Below are 17,995 nucleotides of genomic sequence, written 5' to 3' on the forward strand. Positions count from 1 at the left end.
TCCTTCAGGCTCCCACAAAGACAGACCTTTTTTAAATGCACTGCCTTTGTTATTTATTTGCGTTTATTTTTATTTTCTTGTTTGTCTCTTGCTCTTTTTTTTTTGCATGAGTTCTTTTTTTCCTCTTGAGACAGGGTTTCTCTGTGTAGCCTTCACTGTCCTGGACTCTCCTTGTAGACCAGGCTGGCCTCCAACTCACAGTGATCCACCTGCCTCTGCCTGAGTGCCACTGTGCTTGGCTCCTGACATGTTTTAGACAGTGCTTAGATGTATGGGCAAAGGCAGAACACCCTGTGTATGGTAACTAAGTGTTCTTCCAACCAAGTCATGTCCCCAAACTTACTTATTTATCTAGGTTTTTCTCACAGGTCTTGAATAAGTAACATGAACCTTGAACATGCTGCATAACAGAGAGTGGCCTCCTATTCCTCCTGCCTCTACTTCCTCAGGGTTGTGATCACAGGTGTGTGCCACCATGCCTGGTTATTGTGATTTCTGTTCTGTGGAAAAGATGAGAATTAGGTGTTTTTGCATGAATGGTATTGATTGCTAATTGGACCAGTCTATTTACAACAATGAACACATGCATGAGAGAGAGAGAGAGAGAGAGAGAGAGAGAGAGAGAGAGATTTGATATTTCCAGTCTGTGTTTCTGGCCATCAGCAAGGCAGGGTTGCTGGCTTCTGCTTGTTTAGACGGTTGTTCTGGTTCTTGCAATCACAGTGCTCCTCAGTACTAGATGGTGGTGGTGCACGCCTTAAATCCCAGCAGTTGGAGGCAGAGGCAGGCGGATCTCTGTGAGTTTGAGGCCAGTCCGGTCTACAGAGTAAGTTCAAGGCCAGCCAGGGCTGGATAATAAAGACTCTGTCTCCAAAAAAGAAAAAAAAATATGTATAGTGTCATATGAATATACTTATTTGCCAGATTTTTCAGAGCATAGGTAAACGGAACTCTTGAAATATGAGTGAAGCAGGCAGATTTCTGTATGTTCGAGGCCAGCTTGGTCTACGGAGTACGGTACAACCAAGGCTAGTGAAGAAATCCTGTCTCAAACAAAATCCCAAAAATTCTCTGAAATATGAGGAATTTAGACCTCAAGAGTTACTTTTTCAGAGACAGAAAATTCAGTACTGTTTCTGTGACACAATTTGTGCTAAAAATATGAAAGCATTTTCACAGAATGTAAAGGTATCACAGGTGCTTCTACAGGTACTGGCTGGCACCGAAGTCGGAGAGTAAGCGTGTCCTCCGTGTATGAGCTGGGCTTCTGGTCCTCGGGTATGAGGCCGCAATGGCGTGGGAGTTTTGGGTTCCCACACTGCTCTGCAGGGGAATATGCTTAGATTTCACCACAGTCAGGCAAAGCAGGTACACAGGGGAAAAAGATCCCTCTCGTTGCAGAGGGTAAATGTGAGAAAACCCGCCATGCAGATCCAGCAAGTCTGGATCAGGAGAATGATCACTGAAGGGAACTTGACATTGGGGTGTCCACCCCACTTAGGGGATTCTAGCAGCAGGCCTGGGTTAGGGTGAAGCATTTTTCAGGACACATTTCCACAGAGGGACAGCAGCCTAGCGACAGGTACGGAGAAAGACCCCGTTTCTGCGAGCCTAACAGAACGTGCGCACGGAGGGCTGGACGCGACCTCCGGGCGCGGCGCCGCGCGCACCCCCGGCCGCGCAGCGCTCACTATTGTGTGCGCACCGGCGGCAGGAGCACGGTCCCCGCGACGTTAAAGAGTCCCTCTTTGTTCCGCGCGGCCCGGGCCGCAGGGCGCCGTGTCCCTCCGCGCTCGCCGCGCTCCCCGCCCCTCCGCGGCCCGGGAGAGCTGCCGCCCGGCCCTGGAGTCGCTCCGCGCTCCCACAATGCACCGCTGCTCCGCGGGAAACCAAAATGGCGAAGGGCTGCGGCCAAGTGCTCTGTGTCTGAGGCCGGCGTGAGGACGCGCGCTCTCCTGCCCAACCCTCATCCCCCCGAGGGATTCGCTGTGTGCGCGTGTGCGTGTGCGCAGGGTTCCCGCCGGGGCGGGTGCCCAGGGAGTGCCCGGACTCGCGGGGAGGCGCCCACGGGAGCCCGATTGCTTCTGTTTTCCTGTATGAAGCGGCTGGCACCACTTAAGTGACCGAATGAGGTGAGAGCCTTGGCCTGGGGACCGACCCTTCGGAGGAGGTTGGGCTGGGGAGAGGCGGAGGAGAGGAGGCAGAGGGAAGATGGAGGGCCCGGTGTGGGGGTGTCTGCGTTGATGCTCACGCTGAAAGAATGGCTGGCAGGGCTAGTCCGGGAAATGTTGGTGGAGACGGGCGCTGCAGGGCGAGCAGGGCGAGCAGGGCAGCCGGTTGGTGGATTAGATAAAACGTTGAGCCGGAGAAGCTGTGTCTGGAGGGCAGGAAGGAACCTGGGGGCGGGAGACGGTTGGAGGGCAGGATGAACCTGGTGATGAGGGGGTGGGGAGCCGAGGGGAGGAGCCGTCAGAATGTGGGGAGCCTGGCAGAGGGGCTGCCTGGCACCTTCGGGGGTGCTGACGGAAGTGCACTGTGGAACCCGAGGGTGCTGGAATTGGGTGTAATTGGGGTCCGGGAATAGTGGACGGACCGGGCAGTGTGAGAATGAGGGGAAGGGCCTGGAACGCGAACCCTGGGAGCTTGAAGGGAAGTAGTAGGTGAATTGATAAGGGGAAGAGATGTTTTTTATTTGGAGGCATTTCTTCTGCTAAATTTCCCCGCTCGGATGTTTGCATTCATCTTCACAGCCTAGGTACTTAACGGCTTTAAGGAATTTACCTGAAATTTCCAGGATTTCTTAACATTTCCATAGTGCCAGAACTCGCAACTGTGATTTACAATCTGATGTCCTTGGTTGTTAGAATTTTACGGCTGTTGGAATTTTTCTTTGGAAGAGACAGATTTATTGAGTGATACGAGGATTTGTGAACAATAGGAATAGTGGTATGGAATGGTATTTTACTCTTTGAATAAAACAATTAACTTTAGTTAACTGTATTACAGTGCAATAGTAACTAGACTGTGAGAACCCAGACAGCCTGTGAATGACTTCGTGAGCTCAGAGGAGAGCTACAAAGATGTACATAGTGGTTGATTTGACTCCATTTGCTGCAGTAGCAACTCTTCTTGAAATAGATTCCATAGTCTCCATTTACCCTGTCTGCAGTTGACTGCAGACTGTTCAGCTTCCATGTTTTAATTTTTCTTTTGGGAATATCCTTCCTTCCTTCCTTCCTTCCTTCCTTCCTTCCTTCCTTCCTTCCTTTCTTTTTTTTTTTTGGAGTAAATTTGTAACTAATTGTGGATAAAAAAAGTAAGCTTAAATTCTAAAGTGACCTTTTTAGGATGCTGGACAATGGTTTAAATGGAGCCCTCCCTTTATTTTTTCCGTTTTGAAGCAGAAGCAGGGTCTCCTTACAGTGTATCCCTGGAACTCACTTTGCAGCCCAGGCTGGCCTTGAACAGGCAGGGATTTGTCTGCCTCTGTGCACTGCTGACTGAGATCAAAGTTGTGCACCGCCAACTCTGCTGATATTAATTACTTCTTGATTTAACATCAGCAACTATCATTGGGTGTCCAGCTTGAAGTACTATACTTACATGTGTGTTATGGAGAATTATTGTTCTTATTTGTTCAAAAAGTATATATTGGGGACTTTGTGGGCTAAATGTAGTCTTAAGTGTTAGAAATATGTTGAATAAGATACATGTCCAGTGTTCATATAGAGTATGCAGAATGATTTTGAGCAGAGAGGGTTGATAGGGCACACACATGTGCCCGAGCACTCGTGCACACGCACACACCCCATACAGCACCTCCAAGCTATACAATTGCTAAAACTGATGAGCCTTGATGCTAGTACAAAATAGATTCATAATGGAGCATGCTATTAAGATTAGGACAGAGCGTAGAGAAGACAAAAGAAGCATGCTGGACAAATAAAATATGCAAGTTTGAATGCATCCTGAATTTTGGGGGAAAAGTGTAAGGGATATTAAAAAATATTTTTAGGTGTATATTGTGGAGGTTGGGGTGGGGTATGTGCCAGTGTCCATGGAGGCCAGAGGCATGAGATCCCCTCAAGCTGGAATTAAAGGTGGTTGTGAGCTGCCTAAAGTAGGTGTTGGAAACCAGACTCTATTCTTCTCCAAGAGTAGATTGTGCTTTAAAAAACAAAAACAAAAACAAAAACTTTCTTTTTTTATTTTTACATTTTTAAAATTTTTTATTAATTAGTTTATTCACCTTGTATCCCAGCTGTAGCCCCTCCCTAGTCCCCTCCCAATTCTACCTTCCCTCCCTGTTCTCTTCCCATGCCCCTCCCCAGTCCACTGATAGGGAGGTCCTCCTCCCCTTCCTTATGACCCTAGCCTATCAGGTCTCATCAGGACTGGCTGCATTGTCTTTCTCTGTGGACTGGCAAGGCTGCAACCCCCTCAGGGGGAGGTTGTCAAAGTGCAGGCCAATCAGTTCATGTCAGAGAGTCTAGATTGTGCTTTTAATGGCTGAGCCATCTCTTGAGTGCCCATAAAGGGTATTTATCTTTGTTTTGGTTTTTCAAGACAGTTTCTCTGTGTAGCCTTAGCTGTTCTGGACTTGAACTCACAGAAATCCGCTTGTCTCTGCCTCTCCCAGTGCTGGGATTACAGGTGAAAGGTGGTGCCTGGCTATTTTTCACCTTTTACAGTGGCTCTACAAAAACTTTTTTTTTTCTTTGTTCTTTGAGACAGGTTTTCTCTGTGTAGCCTTGGCCATCCTGGCACTCACGCTGTAGACCAGGCTGGCCTCGAATTCACAGAGATCCTCCTGCCTCTGCCTCCCAAGTGCTGGTATTAAAGGTGTGCACTTTGCCCCCCTCCCCCAGCTGTGGTTCTAAAATTTAACCTGCTGTCTTTCTTTCCTTTTTTTTTTTTTAAAGTTATTAGAGTTATTTTTTTTTATATGTATGGATGGTTTGCCTACATGTATGTATGTTTACCACATGGTTGCAGTTACCCCAGAAGCCGAAAGAGGGTGTCTTAGCCGCTTTGAACTGGAGTTACAGGTGTTTAAGTTGCCATGTTGATGCTGGGAATCAAGGCCCAGGAAATCGGAACCCAGGTCCTCTGGAAGGCTGCTCTTCACTGCTGAGCCGTATCTCTAGCCCTTCAGCACATTTCTTCACAATTAGCAGACAGGGGCAGGAGGATCCAAAGTTCAGGGCTATTCTTAGCTATACAGGAGTTCAAAGCTAGCCAGGGACACATGAGATTGTTCCCCAGGGCTAAATAATCTGACTAGGTGTAGGCCTTACACGTACTCACAAAGTTATGGTTTAGCTTCATTGTCAGGTGATGGGATTCAGAGTCACCGTGGAAACACAGGTCTGGATGTGCCTGTGGTTATTCTCAGAGAGGTTTAGCTGAGGAGAAAAGACCCCGGCTCTGGGCTGGGCTCCTGGATTGACTCCAGCAGGATGCAGGCGAGCGGGAACATGACAAGAGTGTGGTAGCTGCCCCCACTCCTTCTAATATGCCTCCCTTCCATGATGGGCTGGCCTTAAACTGTGAGCCAAAACATACACTTCCTGTGCTGTCTTATCAGATTGTTTTACGCAGCAGTAAGAAAGATGCTGAATGCATATGTTAATAAAATTTCAAGGCATGAAGGATAAAGGGCTGTGACTCAATAGAGTAAGAAAAAAATTTTTTAATCATTCTATTGAGTGTAGTAGATGAACAGCACCAAGTTTCTTGGGGAAATTATTTACAACATAAAGTTCTGTGTGTAGGAATGTAATGAGTCAGTTATTTGTTTGTCCAGCCTGACCTGGCCCTCCGTGTTGAAACTATCCTGCCTTTCCTAGCTAGGACTACAGGTGCCCATCTCTGCCACTCTGCCACTGAGTCGTAATGAGGACTGAGATATTTTTAGGTCTAGAAGACCTGAGAGAAGTTTTATACACATACCATTTCATTGTGTGCCATTTCTCTAGCCAGAGAATGTGTGGTCTGGAAAACTGTGCCATGATGGGAACCTCTAAGATGAGGTGGACAAGGCCTATATCCCAGATTTGATCAGGGACATTGTGAGCTCTAGAGGCAGGGTTATTATGGAAAGGGAGAGTTTTGAAATATACTTTGGGAACTTAAATAAGGTGGTAATAGGATACATTAAGGATCTTGGGGGGAGGGTGGCAGAGAGAGAAAAAGAGTAATGTACTGTTTTTTTCCCTTTGATTTATATTGTAGAAGGAATAAATACATTACTTGGAAAAAGAAAAGAATTCTGAGCTGGGAGTGATGACACACGCCTGTAATCCCATCACTAGGGAGGCAGAGACAGGCAGATCTCTGAGTTTGAGGCCAGCCTGGTCTACAAAGTGAGTCCAGGACAGCCAGGGCTACACAGAGAAACCCTGTCTTATAAAACCAAAAAAAAGAAAAAAACATAAAGAATTCTGGGCAAAATGTTTTATCCTATTCTGGTTGGTTTCTATTTTTATCTTATTTTTTTTCTTGGATGTGATGCTTGTATTCTCATGAGAGAGACAAAGGGTGTGGATTTCGGTGGGTGGGGAAGTGGATTTCAGTTGGGGGAGGGGAACCTTACTCAGCATATGCTGTATGGAAAAAGATGTATTTTCAACTCAAAAAAGGTGTGAATAGAAACTTAATAAGTAGACTTTGTTGATTTTTTTTTAAGAGAGAGTCTCGCGTAGCCACGAACTCCTGATTCTAGTGCTGGGATTGTAGGTTGTGTGCCAGTTAATTAATTTCCAGTGACTAATATTATGGAGTTAAGTGTACTTCCTTTATTTATTGAGATTATAATATAATTACATCATTCCCCCACCCTCTTTCCTCCCTTCAAGCCCTCCCCCATACTTCTCCCTGTCCTCTTTCAAATTTGTGGCCTCTATTGTTCTTACATACATATATGTATATACATATTTATTCCAGAATTCATAACTGTTCTCAGTTTGTATAATGTTACTTGAGTATGTTTTAAGGGATGGTAGCTAGGTATTGGGTAACCAACTGGTGTGTTCTTCCTTATGATACCTATTCCCCGCTCTTAGCATTCCATAATTGCCTGTAGTTCTTTGTGTAGGGTTGAATCCTACTGGGTTTTCCCCTGTTCATGTTGACATGTCTTTTTTTTTTTTTTAAAAGGTCTCACTTTGTTGTTCTAGGTGTAAAACTCACTGTGCAGATCAGGCTGGTCCTGAGCTCAGAGAGATCTGCCTGTCTTTGCCTCCTGTGTGCTAGGTTTAAAGTGTGTGTCACCTTCTTCAGCTCAGGTTTAGGCAGTCATATTGGTGACTTTATGGCTGTAGCCTCTGACATTCCCAGCAGACTGCACTCTTACAGCAACATCCCAACCCCTTCCTCTGGCTCTTAGTCTTCTGCTCCCCTAGTCTTCAGTGTTCCCTGGAGTTGTGATTTAGGTACACCTCTTGCAACTGTTCTCCACAATGCTTATTTTTTGTGGTTTTATGTAATGGCCTCCATCAGTTGCAAAGGAAGTTTCTTTGAGGGTGAGGACTATGCTTAACTGTGAGCATAAGTAAAAATATTTTAGGTAGTCGTATTTCTGAGTTAGAGGCCAGCCTAGTCTACAAAGTAATTCCAGGAAAGCCAAGGCTACACACGAAAAACTCTCCCTCAAAACAAAACAAAACAAAACAAAACAAAACAAAACAAAACAGAATGCCATGTTGGTTTAGTAAAGTAGATTATCCTCCAGGATCTGTAACTTCACTAGCCTTGGGTAGTTGGCTACTGCTCGTCAGAAAAACTTCCCTTTGCAAATGACAGAAGCCATTAAAACCACAATCAATAACCAGTAATTATGGAGATCAATTACAACAGGCAAGGTCTCCGTCTCTGTAGACTGGTTTTTAAGTCCAGTTAGAGAGTTACTGGTTACCACAACGGTGTGCATGCCACGGCTCACCTTGAAGGTCATTGTGCCATCCTGGTGGTTGTGGTTCATGGATGGCAAAGCTGGGAGGCCGGTTGCTTCCTTCATTTGGTACCTTCTGGTAGTGCTTTGGGAGGCTTTGGGCAGATCTGGGCCCAGTCTCTGACTGTCATGGTATCTTAGCAACAGGGGCTTGCTTACCTTCTATCACTTGGGGGCGGGTAACCGGTGTTTTAGAGTCTCTTGGACAACTGTGACCAACAACTTGACAACTCAAAAGTAGGTTTCTTTCCCCCTGAGGGGGGAGCAGCCTTGCCAGGCCACAGAGGAAGACAATGCAGAAGGCCCTGAAGATACCTGAAAGGCTAGGGTCAGAGGGAAGGGGTGGAGGACCTCCCCTATCAGTGGACTAGGGATGGGCGTGGGAGGAAAAGAGGAAGGGATGGTGGAATTGGGAGGGGAAGAGGAACAGGGCTGCAAAGTGAATAAACTAATTTATTAAAAAAATAAATTAAAAAAAAGTAGGCTTCTCATGTGTGTTATTGGGAATTTTGTTAGATGGTTTTTGGTTCTTGGAGGGAGCATTCTTAACCCAGATAGAAAAATTTAGTTTAAACTAAATTTTTTAAACTAAACTATATACATGACTTATATGTATATTTGTAGAATTTAAAAATATTTTTGTTTAATCCCAGCACTTAGGAGGCAGAGGCAGGTGGATCTCTGAGTTTGAGGCCAGCCTGGTCTACAGAGAGAGTTTCAGGACAGCCAGGGCGACACAGAGAAACCCTGTCTTGGGGGAATTTTTTTTTTTTTTTTGGTATGTGTGGTTGCTAACAACTTCGGGGAGTTGGTTCTATTGTGGGTCTCAGGGACAGAGCTTAGGTCATCAGGCTTGGTGGCAAGAATCTTTACCTGCAGATCCATATCATTGGCTCTTAAAAACTTCCTTTTTTTAGATGTACTTGTTTTTATTTTATGTGTATGGATGTTATGCCTGCATGTATGTTGCTCACATTACTTGCTTAGTGTCCATGGAGGCCAGAACAGGATGTTGGGTCCCCTAGAACTGGAGCTTCAGTGAGTTGTTAGCTACCGTGTGGGCACTGGGAAACAAAACTGCAAGAGCAGTGAACACTCTGAGCTCTGAACCATCTCTCTAGTTCCTCTATGACATTTTCATGAAGGAAGCCTACTTATGTAACCAAAGTAGCTCAGTAAATTCTATGAAACTTGAGTGGTTGGAAATGGAAATATGTAACCATCTTATGGCAAGAAAGTGAGTGTAGGGATTGGAGAGGTGGTTCAGTGGTTAAGAGCACTAGTTGCTCTTGCAGAGGTCCTGAGTTCAATTTCTAGCACCACATGGTAGTTCTCAGCTATTTGCAACTCCAGTTCCAAGGTATCCCTATTCCTTGTGATCTCCAAAGGCACCACCAAGCATGCACATGGTATACGGACATATATGCAGCAAAACATACATGGAGTAAAATGAATAAATCTAAAAATAAAAGCGAATGTAGATCTGAACTTGATTAAAGGCAAGAATCAGCACAATTCTTTGGAAATAAATGCCCTCCGGAAAAAATTTCTGAGTTTAAAAAAAAAAAAAGGGAGCTGCTTCTGCAAGCATGGTTGGGACAGGTGGGAACTGCTGCATCTCGGCTTCTTCCTTTTTAGAAAGGTTGGACAGGCTGGACGGCAGCGCAGCAGTTAGGGGCGCTGGCTGCCTGTCCGCAGGGCCGTGTTTCTAGTCCCAGCTCTCACGGGGTGCCGCACAACCATCTGTAATTCCAGTTTCCGGGGAATCTAGCACTTCTGGTCTCCCTGGACACCGCATGGAAGTCATGCACACACACCTGCAGGCAAAATGCTGAAATGCATAAAATAAAGTGAGTTTTCAAGGTACTTGTTTCTTTGTTTATGTGCATGTGATCGCAGTGCCCAGAGTCCAGAGGGTGTCAGATTGTTGTGACTCTCCCATGGGTGCTGGAGACTGGACTCTGGCTCTTTGAAAAAGCAGTGGGTGCTTATAACTGATAAACCATCTCTCTAGCCCCCTTTACTTTCTCTCTTTTCCTTTTTTTTTTTCCTTTGAGGCAGAGTCTCTTGAACTCACAGACCCTCCTGTGTCCTTTCCTTGAGTGTTGGGATTAAAGGCATGCCGTACTGTGCCAGGCCATTCCTTACTATTTATTTTAAAATTATTTATGTATCATAATGTTTGTTAATTTCTGAAACTAAGAAATAGAGTAGAGCTAGCTTTTCTAAAATAAAAACTATTTACTGTTTTAATGTGTTTTGTCTATGTGGATGTCTTTGTATCACATGTGTGCCTGGTGCTTATGAAAGCCAGAAGGGGGTGGTGTTAGATCCCCAGAGACTAGAGCAGCAAGCAGTTAGGACCTGCTGTGTGGGTCTTGGGAGTCCAGGCCAGCTCCTGGAAGAGCAGCCTTAACCACTGAGCATCTTTCCAGCCCTAGAGCCAGCTAGCCTCGACTCTGCCTGCCTTATGCCTTCTGGGCTCTGAAGAACTGTGGATTCTTAGATGTTAGATGTTCATATACTCCTCAGTTAAAAAGAGGGCATCCAGGCTCAGATTTTATTTTACTTTATCTGTCTTGAGGTAAGAGGCTGGGTGGCGGTGGCAGCACACGCATTAATCCTGGCACCTGTGAGTTCAAGCCCAGCCTGGTCTACAGGGCTAGTTCCAGGATGGCCAGAGCTGTTACACAGAGAGATCCTGTCTCAAAAAACAAAACAAAACAAAACAAAAAAAGGAAAAAAAAAAGTTAAGAGAATGATTTCTCCATAGGTTTGGTTCAGCACTGCATCTGGGTCCTGTTTTGGCCTCACTGAGCCCCCCTGAGTTTGACTATTTCTGGATGAAAGATTCCTCCAAAATGGAAAGTGACTTCCTCCTTTGTTGTTACATTATCTCCCTTTACATCACAGGGAGTAGAAGGAATTCTGGGAAGGATCTGGCCAGCCTGGCATTTTGTGCTGTGTAGAAGAGCTTTGCATGATGGCCCATGCATGTTATCCTAGCACTTTGAAAACAGGCCAGCTTGAGGTACAATGTGCCATCATGTTTCAAAGCAGTGAAACCAAACCAAATCAGAACAGAGAACCCCAGACTTCTTGTTGGTGGGGCTGTGGTGAGGATAAATAGGTGGGTTTTGTTTGTTTGCTTTGTTTTCCCCTTAGTTTGTTCCACCCCCAACTATTGCAAGATTATTTTGCCTCATAGATTGGTGAATCCTGAAGTGCTTTATTGAAAGGTGGCGGTGTGAAACAGGATTAGATTTCCCTTCCTCTTTCCCTTAGCTGCCAAGTGGATCATCATGGACTAGAGTAGAGACAAGGGCTGGAAATGTGACTGGGGTGGAGGTGTTCTGGCTGTTCCCAGAGAAGAGGAGGGAAACTGGAGCGGTACAGGAGAGGGTGAGGGTTCCCAATAGGGAGGTGAGTCCTGTTTTGGGATGGTAGCACTCAGCCTTGGGTTAAACAGCTGCTTTGTGCTAATTTACTGATTGCTTGTTTTCTGTGTACTGTGCTAGATACTCGGGAGAACCTGGTAAGCAAACTCCAGCAGACTTCTAAGAATACAGGCTGTTTGCAGGGTGAAGCATAAAGTTCCTTTTTTTTTTTTTTTTTTTTTTTTTAAGATTTGTTTAGTTACTGTGTATACAGTGTTCTGTCTGCATGTGTACCTGCCACCAGAAGAGGGCACCAGATCTCATTGTAGATGGTTGTGAGTCACCATGTGGTGGCTGGGAGTTGAACTCAGGGCCTCTGGAAGAGCAGCCAGTGCTGTTATCCTCTGAGCCATCTCTCCAGCTCCCAAGACTCGTTTTTTTAAATTAAAAAAATAGTTGAAATGACAGATTTCTTTTTTTTTTTTTTTAAGAAATGATACTATGCTAGGTCCTTAAATTGTATTTTCCACTTTCTGTTGTTTTAGAACTCCGTCTGTCTGTCTATCTATCGATCGATCAATCTAGACAGGGTTTCTCTGTGTAGCCTTAGCTGTCCTGGAACTCTAGCTCTAGACCAGGCTGGCCTCAAACTCAGAGCCCCACCTGCCTGTTCCTCCTGAGGTTTGGGGTTGAAGGTGTGTGTCACCACCATCCAGACAATAAAATGTATTTTGAGAATATTCATCTCCAACTCTTCTCAGACTTCGTCATCCCTAATTCCTCTACTCCCACTTTTAAACTGTCCCACCAAGTCCAGCCTGTACTACCCGTAAGCTTCTGGGTGTGAGGACCATACACTAGAACTTAATCTGTCTCTTGAATTGTAGCTTCAGAAGGCACTTGAAATGCATTATTTTGTTTGTTGGTTGGTTTGGTTTGGTTTTTCAACACAGGGTTTCTCTGTGTAGCCCTGGTTGCCCTGTAACTCACTTTGTAGACCAGGCTGGCCTTGGGCTCGCAGAGATCCTCCTGCCTTTCCCTCCTAAGTGCTGGGATTAAAGGGGTGCACCAGCACTGCCCTGCTGTATTTTTTTTTATATTTATTTATTATGTATACAGTGTTCTATGTGCATGTACACCCACACACCAGAAGACGGCACAAGCTCTCATTACAGATGGTTGTGTCCTGCTGTATTTCAACTACATTTTGTTGGTGTGTGTGAGGGTGCCTGTACACCACAGCATTCATGTGGAGGTCAGTGGACACCTTGCTGCAGTTAATTTTTTCCAGTCTGTGGGAGCTGAGGCTCAAACTCAGATTGTCAACTTGGCAGCAAGTACTCTTACTTGCTCAGCCATCTCACTGGTCTAGAGATTATTTAGATTAAGCCGTCTAGGCTCTCACAATTAATTCAGATGGTCTTATAGTTAATTAGGGGAATATAACAGGAGGATAGGATGGGGAAAATCAGTCCTCTTTCCTTAATCTACACCATTTATTCAGCCAACTACCAAGAAGTTGGAGCCTTACGTGTAGGGTAGTAAATCATTGGCTCTCAGTCCCTATCAAATTAGGGAAAGACGTTTTCAGCCCTGTGTTTCCATTGGCTCTCAGTCCCTATCAAATTAGGGATCGTAGGGCTGGAAAGATGGCTCAGCAGTGAGTGCTGCTTTTGTAGATGAACCTCTTTTTTTTTTTTTAAATATTTTATTTATTTATTATGTATACAATGTTCTGTCTGCATGTACACTTGCATGCCAGAAGAGGGCACCAGATCTCATTATAGATGGTTGTAAGCCACCATGTGGTTGCTGGGAATTGAACTCAGGACCTCTGGAAGAGCAGCCAGTGCACTTAACCTCTGAGCCATCTCTCCAGCCCCATAGATGAATTCTTGGGAGTTCACAGCTACTTGTAATTCCAGTTACGAGGGATTTGATACCACTGACCTCCAAGGACACCACCAATGTGCAACACACACACACACACACACACGATTAAAAATAAGATGACAATTTGAAAACCGTTAAAAATTCCATTACATTTATCTATTTTTTATTTGTTTATTTTTTAAAGATTTATTTATTAGTGCCCTATCTGCATGTACACTTGCATGCCAGAAGCCCCATTACAGATGGTTGTGAGCCACCATGTGGGTGGTGGGAATTGAACTCAGGACCTCTCCAGCCCTGCTTGTTTATTATTTTTTTATTTATTTAGAGACAAGTTTCTCTTTAGCCCTGATTATCCTAGAACTTGCTCTGTAGACCAGAGTGTACTCAAAGTCACTTTCCGGCCTCTGCCTCCCAAGTGCTGGGATTAAAGGTGTGTGCCACCACTCTGGCTCTACATATATAATTTTATTGTTAAACGTGTTTTGGCACCCTCGTTGCTTTCTTTTTTAAAAGAAATATTTGTGTGTGTGTGGGGGCATGGGCATGTGTGTATGTACCATGCTGTGCACGTGGAGGTCAGAGTGCAGTTTGCAGGAGGATTGAACACAGGTCATCTCTGTGGCAGTAGGCACCTCCACCTGCTGTGCCCATGGTGTTAGTCTTTACCGAGTATGATGTGCATGCAAGTCTTCAAGCATGTGGAGATTGTGGGCGTCAGTTCTCTCCTTCCCTCATGTGGGATTGTGGGGAGCATTTTCCAGATGAGTTGTTTTCTCTCCCAAGCCCCCTTTTTGAGACATGGTCTCACTAGCTGACCAGAAGCTCACTATGTAGACTGGGCCTTGAGCTCAGAAAGATCTCTGCCTGCCTTCACTTCCTAAGTGCTGGGCTTCTTAATAATAGCTTTTCTAGAGATGTGCCTATGGACAGGAAGGAAAAAATGAGGTCAAAGAATAAGGGTAACTTACTAGTTTGGGTTCTTGTTCCCAACACAGCACATCATCAGTTTCAGGAGAAGGGAGGAAACACTAAGAAATGAAAAATTCCCGAGTTTAATGCCTTGATCTAAGAATGTGTGTTGTGTAATAGAAGTGATACGGTGGAGATCATGCAAGTACGCAGCCATCTCAAGGGAGCGAGTGAGCATGTTGAACTCCTAGCAGACCGAACGAGGGTGTCTGAGAATGTCTGCACTCGCATTGCATGTTTTCCGTGCCAGGGTTAGGGGACATCTGCTGATTATTTTTCATAATTACACTCTTCAGGTTTGCATTACTTACATGAGGATGCAAGAGGCCTGAAGTAACACTGGACTTACAGTGTTTTCTTGTTTCTTTAGGGTTAGACATACCTCAGGCTGGCCTTGAACTTGTCGAGCTGTGAGTGTATTGAGGGTGACTGAGCTTCTGATCTTCCTGCCTCCACCTCCCCAGTTCTGGGATGACAGGTGTGTGCTACTACACTTACCTGGCTTTCTTGTGTCTTGTTTTTGTCTCTGGGTCTGGGGGTGAAACCACGGTCCACTCTACAACTGAGCTGTACCCCAGCTCTTTCTTTTTTAGTGTTTCTATTTGCAGTTACTATATTTGTACATTTTTGAGTTTGTTGAATACATAGATTAATATTTTTCAGTAATTTAGGGGGAAGATATCAGCTCTTAATTTCGTTTTCGACTTTAAGATGTATTTTTTTATACCAGAACTTGGGACACATAAACATTTAATCCTTCCTCCTACCCCTCCCCCCCCCCCCCCCCGCTATCACAATTTTGCTTCTTGTCTATGAATTTGACTGTTTTATTTATCTCATATAACCCGAATCGAGCAGTAGTTGTCTGTTTTATCTGGATTGTTTTACATAGTATAATGTCTTCCAGTTTCCATGTTGTAGCATGGGTATGATTCCCAGAACTTGTGTTATTTTTGTTGTTGAAAACAAATAAAAAGGTTTTATTTGTTCTTAGCTACTGAGACTTCCCCACCTTTACTTTCTTTCTTTTTGTTATTACGCTCTCTTACTGTCTGCAAAGTTTTACATATTCTTGGATGTTAACCAACGAAATGTCTAAATTAAAACAAGGAGCCCAAACACTACTTTCCTTAAGAAAGTCGATGTTGGTGTTGGAGACGGGATTCAGTGTTTAAGAGCGCTGGCTGCTCTTCCAAGTCCTCGTACTCAGAGGGTGGGTCCCAGCCATCTGAACCTGCAGATCAACACCCTTCCTGGAGATCAGCACCCTTCCCTGGTCTCCTCTGTCACCAGCCACACATGTGGCGCACAGATAGATTCAGGCAAAGTGCTCATACTCATAAAATACATATCAAAAAAATTGATGGCATGCTGTGCTGTTCTCAGTTATTAATATTTAGGTTATAATGATTTTATAGTTTATCATTTAAGACCATTGTTTATAAAGTAAAATCTTACTCTTTTCACTTGATTGTGATGTTGTAAAATGTGAAATTTTCAATTTTAATTATATTGAATGTGCATGTGTTTGTGTGTGCATATGTACATATGTGTATATTGTATGTGTGTGTAGGTTAGAGGCCCACTTGCAGGAGTCTGTCTCTCTCTTTTTTTTCTTTCTTGTGAGTGCCGGGAATGAAATTCAGGTTGTCAGGCTTAGTGGCTGGTTCCTTTATCTGATTTGGATTGCTATACTCGCCCCTCCTCCAACCAGAGAAGTTTCTTAGTGATTCTCTGTCTCGGGGTTGTTGCTGCCCTCCAGTGAGTGTGAACATGGTCATCTCATGTCTCTTAATTACATGTGGTCTAAGCCAAGAAGTTAAGGCTTCAATCTTCAAATGTTTTAATTTAAAGGCTAGAACCTAGTTGTGTGCTCAAGTTGGCCTGGAATTCCCACGTAGCCTATGTTGGCCTGGAATTCCCACGTAGCCTATGCTGGCCTGGAACTTTTCCTTCTGCTTAGCCTCACAAATACTGAGGTTCTAGGCTTTTTGAGGTAGTAACCCTAATGTATTTCAGGGAAATGACTGCTGAATCCTGGCTTCACTTTAAGGGAGGCAAAAATTATGAATTATTGCTCTTTTGTTTTAAATCTACTTAGAGAACACTTGCCATTTGGATTAGTTTTTGTTTTCTCACATTAAAGTTTTTATACCAAAGTTTTGGTTATCATATGAAATGTATGTTTTGCTTTGAACTCTTTTTTTGGGGGGCTGGTCTCAAACTCCCAGAGATCCCCATCTGCCTCTGCCTCACAGGCATGTGCCACCACGGCCAGCTTGCTTTGAACTCTTACAAGTCTTATGTTTGGTCTTTTATTTCTTGAACAGAGACTCTGCAGGAGCAGGTAACCCACTGGTCCAGAAGCGGTCTCCTTTACGTCGAAACCAAAAGACCCCAGCATCGTTGACCAGGCTGTCTCCACAGGATGGACACAAAGCCAAAAAGCCAGCATGTAAATTTGAAGAGGGTCAAGATGTCTTAGCTAGATGGTCAGATGGCTTGTTTTATCTTGGAACTATCAAAAAGGCAAGTTACCTTAATACATTTGTGCTGTACTTACAATAAACTTTTTAATGATTTAAAGTTTGACCTCATGCTTACAGTTTTAAGAGATTACTGAATTCTTCTCTATATCGCAGATAAACATTTTGAAACAGAGCTGCTTCATCATTTTTGAGGACAGTTCTAAATCCTGGGTTCTCTGGAAGGACATCCAAACAGGCAGGTGCTACTGTTTCTCTTGGACACAATTTATACTGAAACTTAGTTTTCTTCAGCATGGCATTTTCTAGTGCTAATGATGTTGAATACACTGTCTTTCTAGGACTCAGTAGCATGTATAAGTAGAGGTTTAAAAGTTTATTCAATCAATATACAGAATTATTTTTCCTTGTTTGGTAAACAAAGCTCTCTATAGTTTAATTGAATTATTTTATACTGTTTCCTGTTACTATTCTATATGCTGAATCAATTTTTGCTTTTCTACTTTGTGGAGATTTTAATAGTTTTGACGTAAGTGTTTCTGTCTGTTCCTCCCACCACCCCTTGCTATTTATTTATTTATTTATTTATTTTTTTGTTTTTGTTTTTCAAGGCAAGGTTTTTCTGTGTAGCCCTGGCTGTCCTGGAACTCACAGATCTGCCTGCCTCTGCTTCCCAAGTGCAGGGATTAAAGGGAAATTCCACCATTGCCCTTTTCTCTCTGCCTTTTATTTTTATCATATTTTATTATATTTTGATACTTTATTTAATTTTAGTTTGTGTATATTACTGTGAAGGTGTCAGATTCCTTATAATTGGTGTTTCAGAAGGTTGTGAGCTGCCATGTGGGTGCTGGGAATTGAATGTGGGTCCCTTTGGAAGATCAGGCAGTGCTCTTAACCACTGAGCCATCTCTCCAACCCTTCTTTCTGACTTTTAATTCCTTCTTTCCTATTCTCCTTTTCTTTCATTCATCCATTCATATGTTTTAGATTTTTTGTATTATTTCTATGAAAATTTGTCCCTATGTTTATGTACCATGTGCATGGCCTGATGACTCTGGAGGTCAGAAGAGGTGTCAGGTCCCCTGGAACTTGTTCCAGATGGTTTGTAAGCCACCATGTGGGTGTTGGGCATTCAGCCTGGGTTCTCTGCAAGAGCAGGTGCTGAGCTATCTTTCCAGTTCCCTTAGTTTAAAGTGGTAGAAAAGGAGAAGTGGTATGCAGAGATGGAAAGCTGTAAAAGTTTGCGGTTCTGTCGAACAAGCCCACTACCTCGTGGGTCAGATGAGTGATCAGTATTTGTGCCTCAGACTGCT

The 17,995-nt window shown here is 44.0% G+C and overlaps 1 protein-coding gene across 3 annotated transcripts in view; it reads left to right on the forward strand.

Moving 5' to 3' along the window:
* Positions 1-1,836: 1,836 nt before the first annotated feature.
* Positions 1,837-17,995, forward strand: part of Mtf2 (metal response element binding transcription factor 2) — a 42,569-nt gene continuing 26,410 nt past the window's right edge. The window contains exons 1-4 of one of the 3 annotated variants that reach the window (XM_060381103.1): positions 1,851-2,132; positions 14,564-14,671; positions 16,524-16,722; positions 16,836-16,917. Coding sequence is in view for 2 of the 3 variants with exons in the window: in XM_021657848.2 (XP_021513523.2) it covers positions 2,128-2,132; positions 16,524-16,722; positions 16,836-16,917 (286 nt within the window). In the remaining variant the exon portion in view is untranslated. Of the gene's footprint in view, positions 2,133-14,563; positions 14,672-16,523; positions 16,723-16,835; positions 16,918-17,995 lie in introns of all 3 variants that reach the window. The other 2 variants (XM_021657848.2, XM_021657847.2) reach the window with 2 other exon arrangements.

The sequence above is a fragment of the Meriones unguiculatus genome, chromosome 3, assembly GCF_030254825.1.
Source record: "Meriones unguiculatus strain TT.TT164.6M chromosome 3, Bangor_MerUng_6.1, whole genome shotgun sequence".
Lineage (NCBI taxonomy): Eukaryota > Metazoa > Chordata > Mammalia > Rodentia > Muridae > Meriones > Meriones unguiculatus.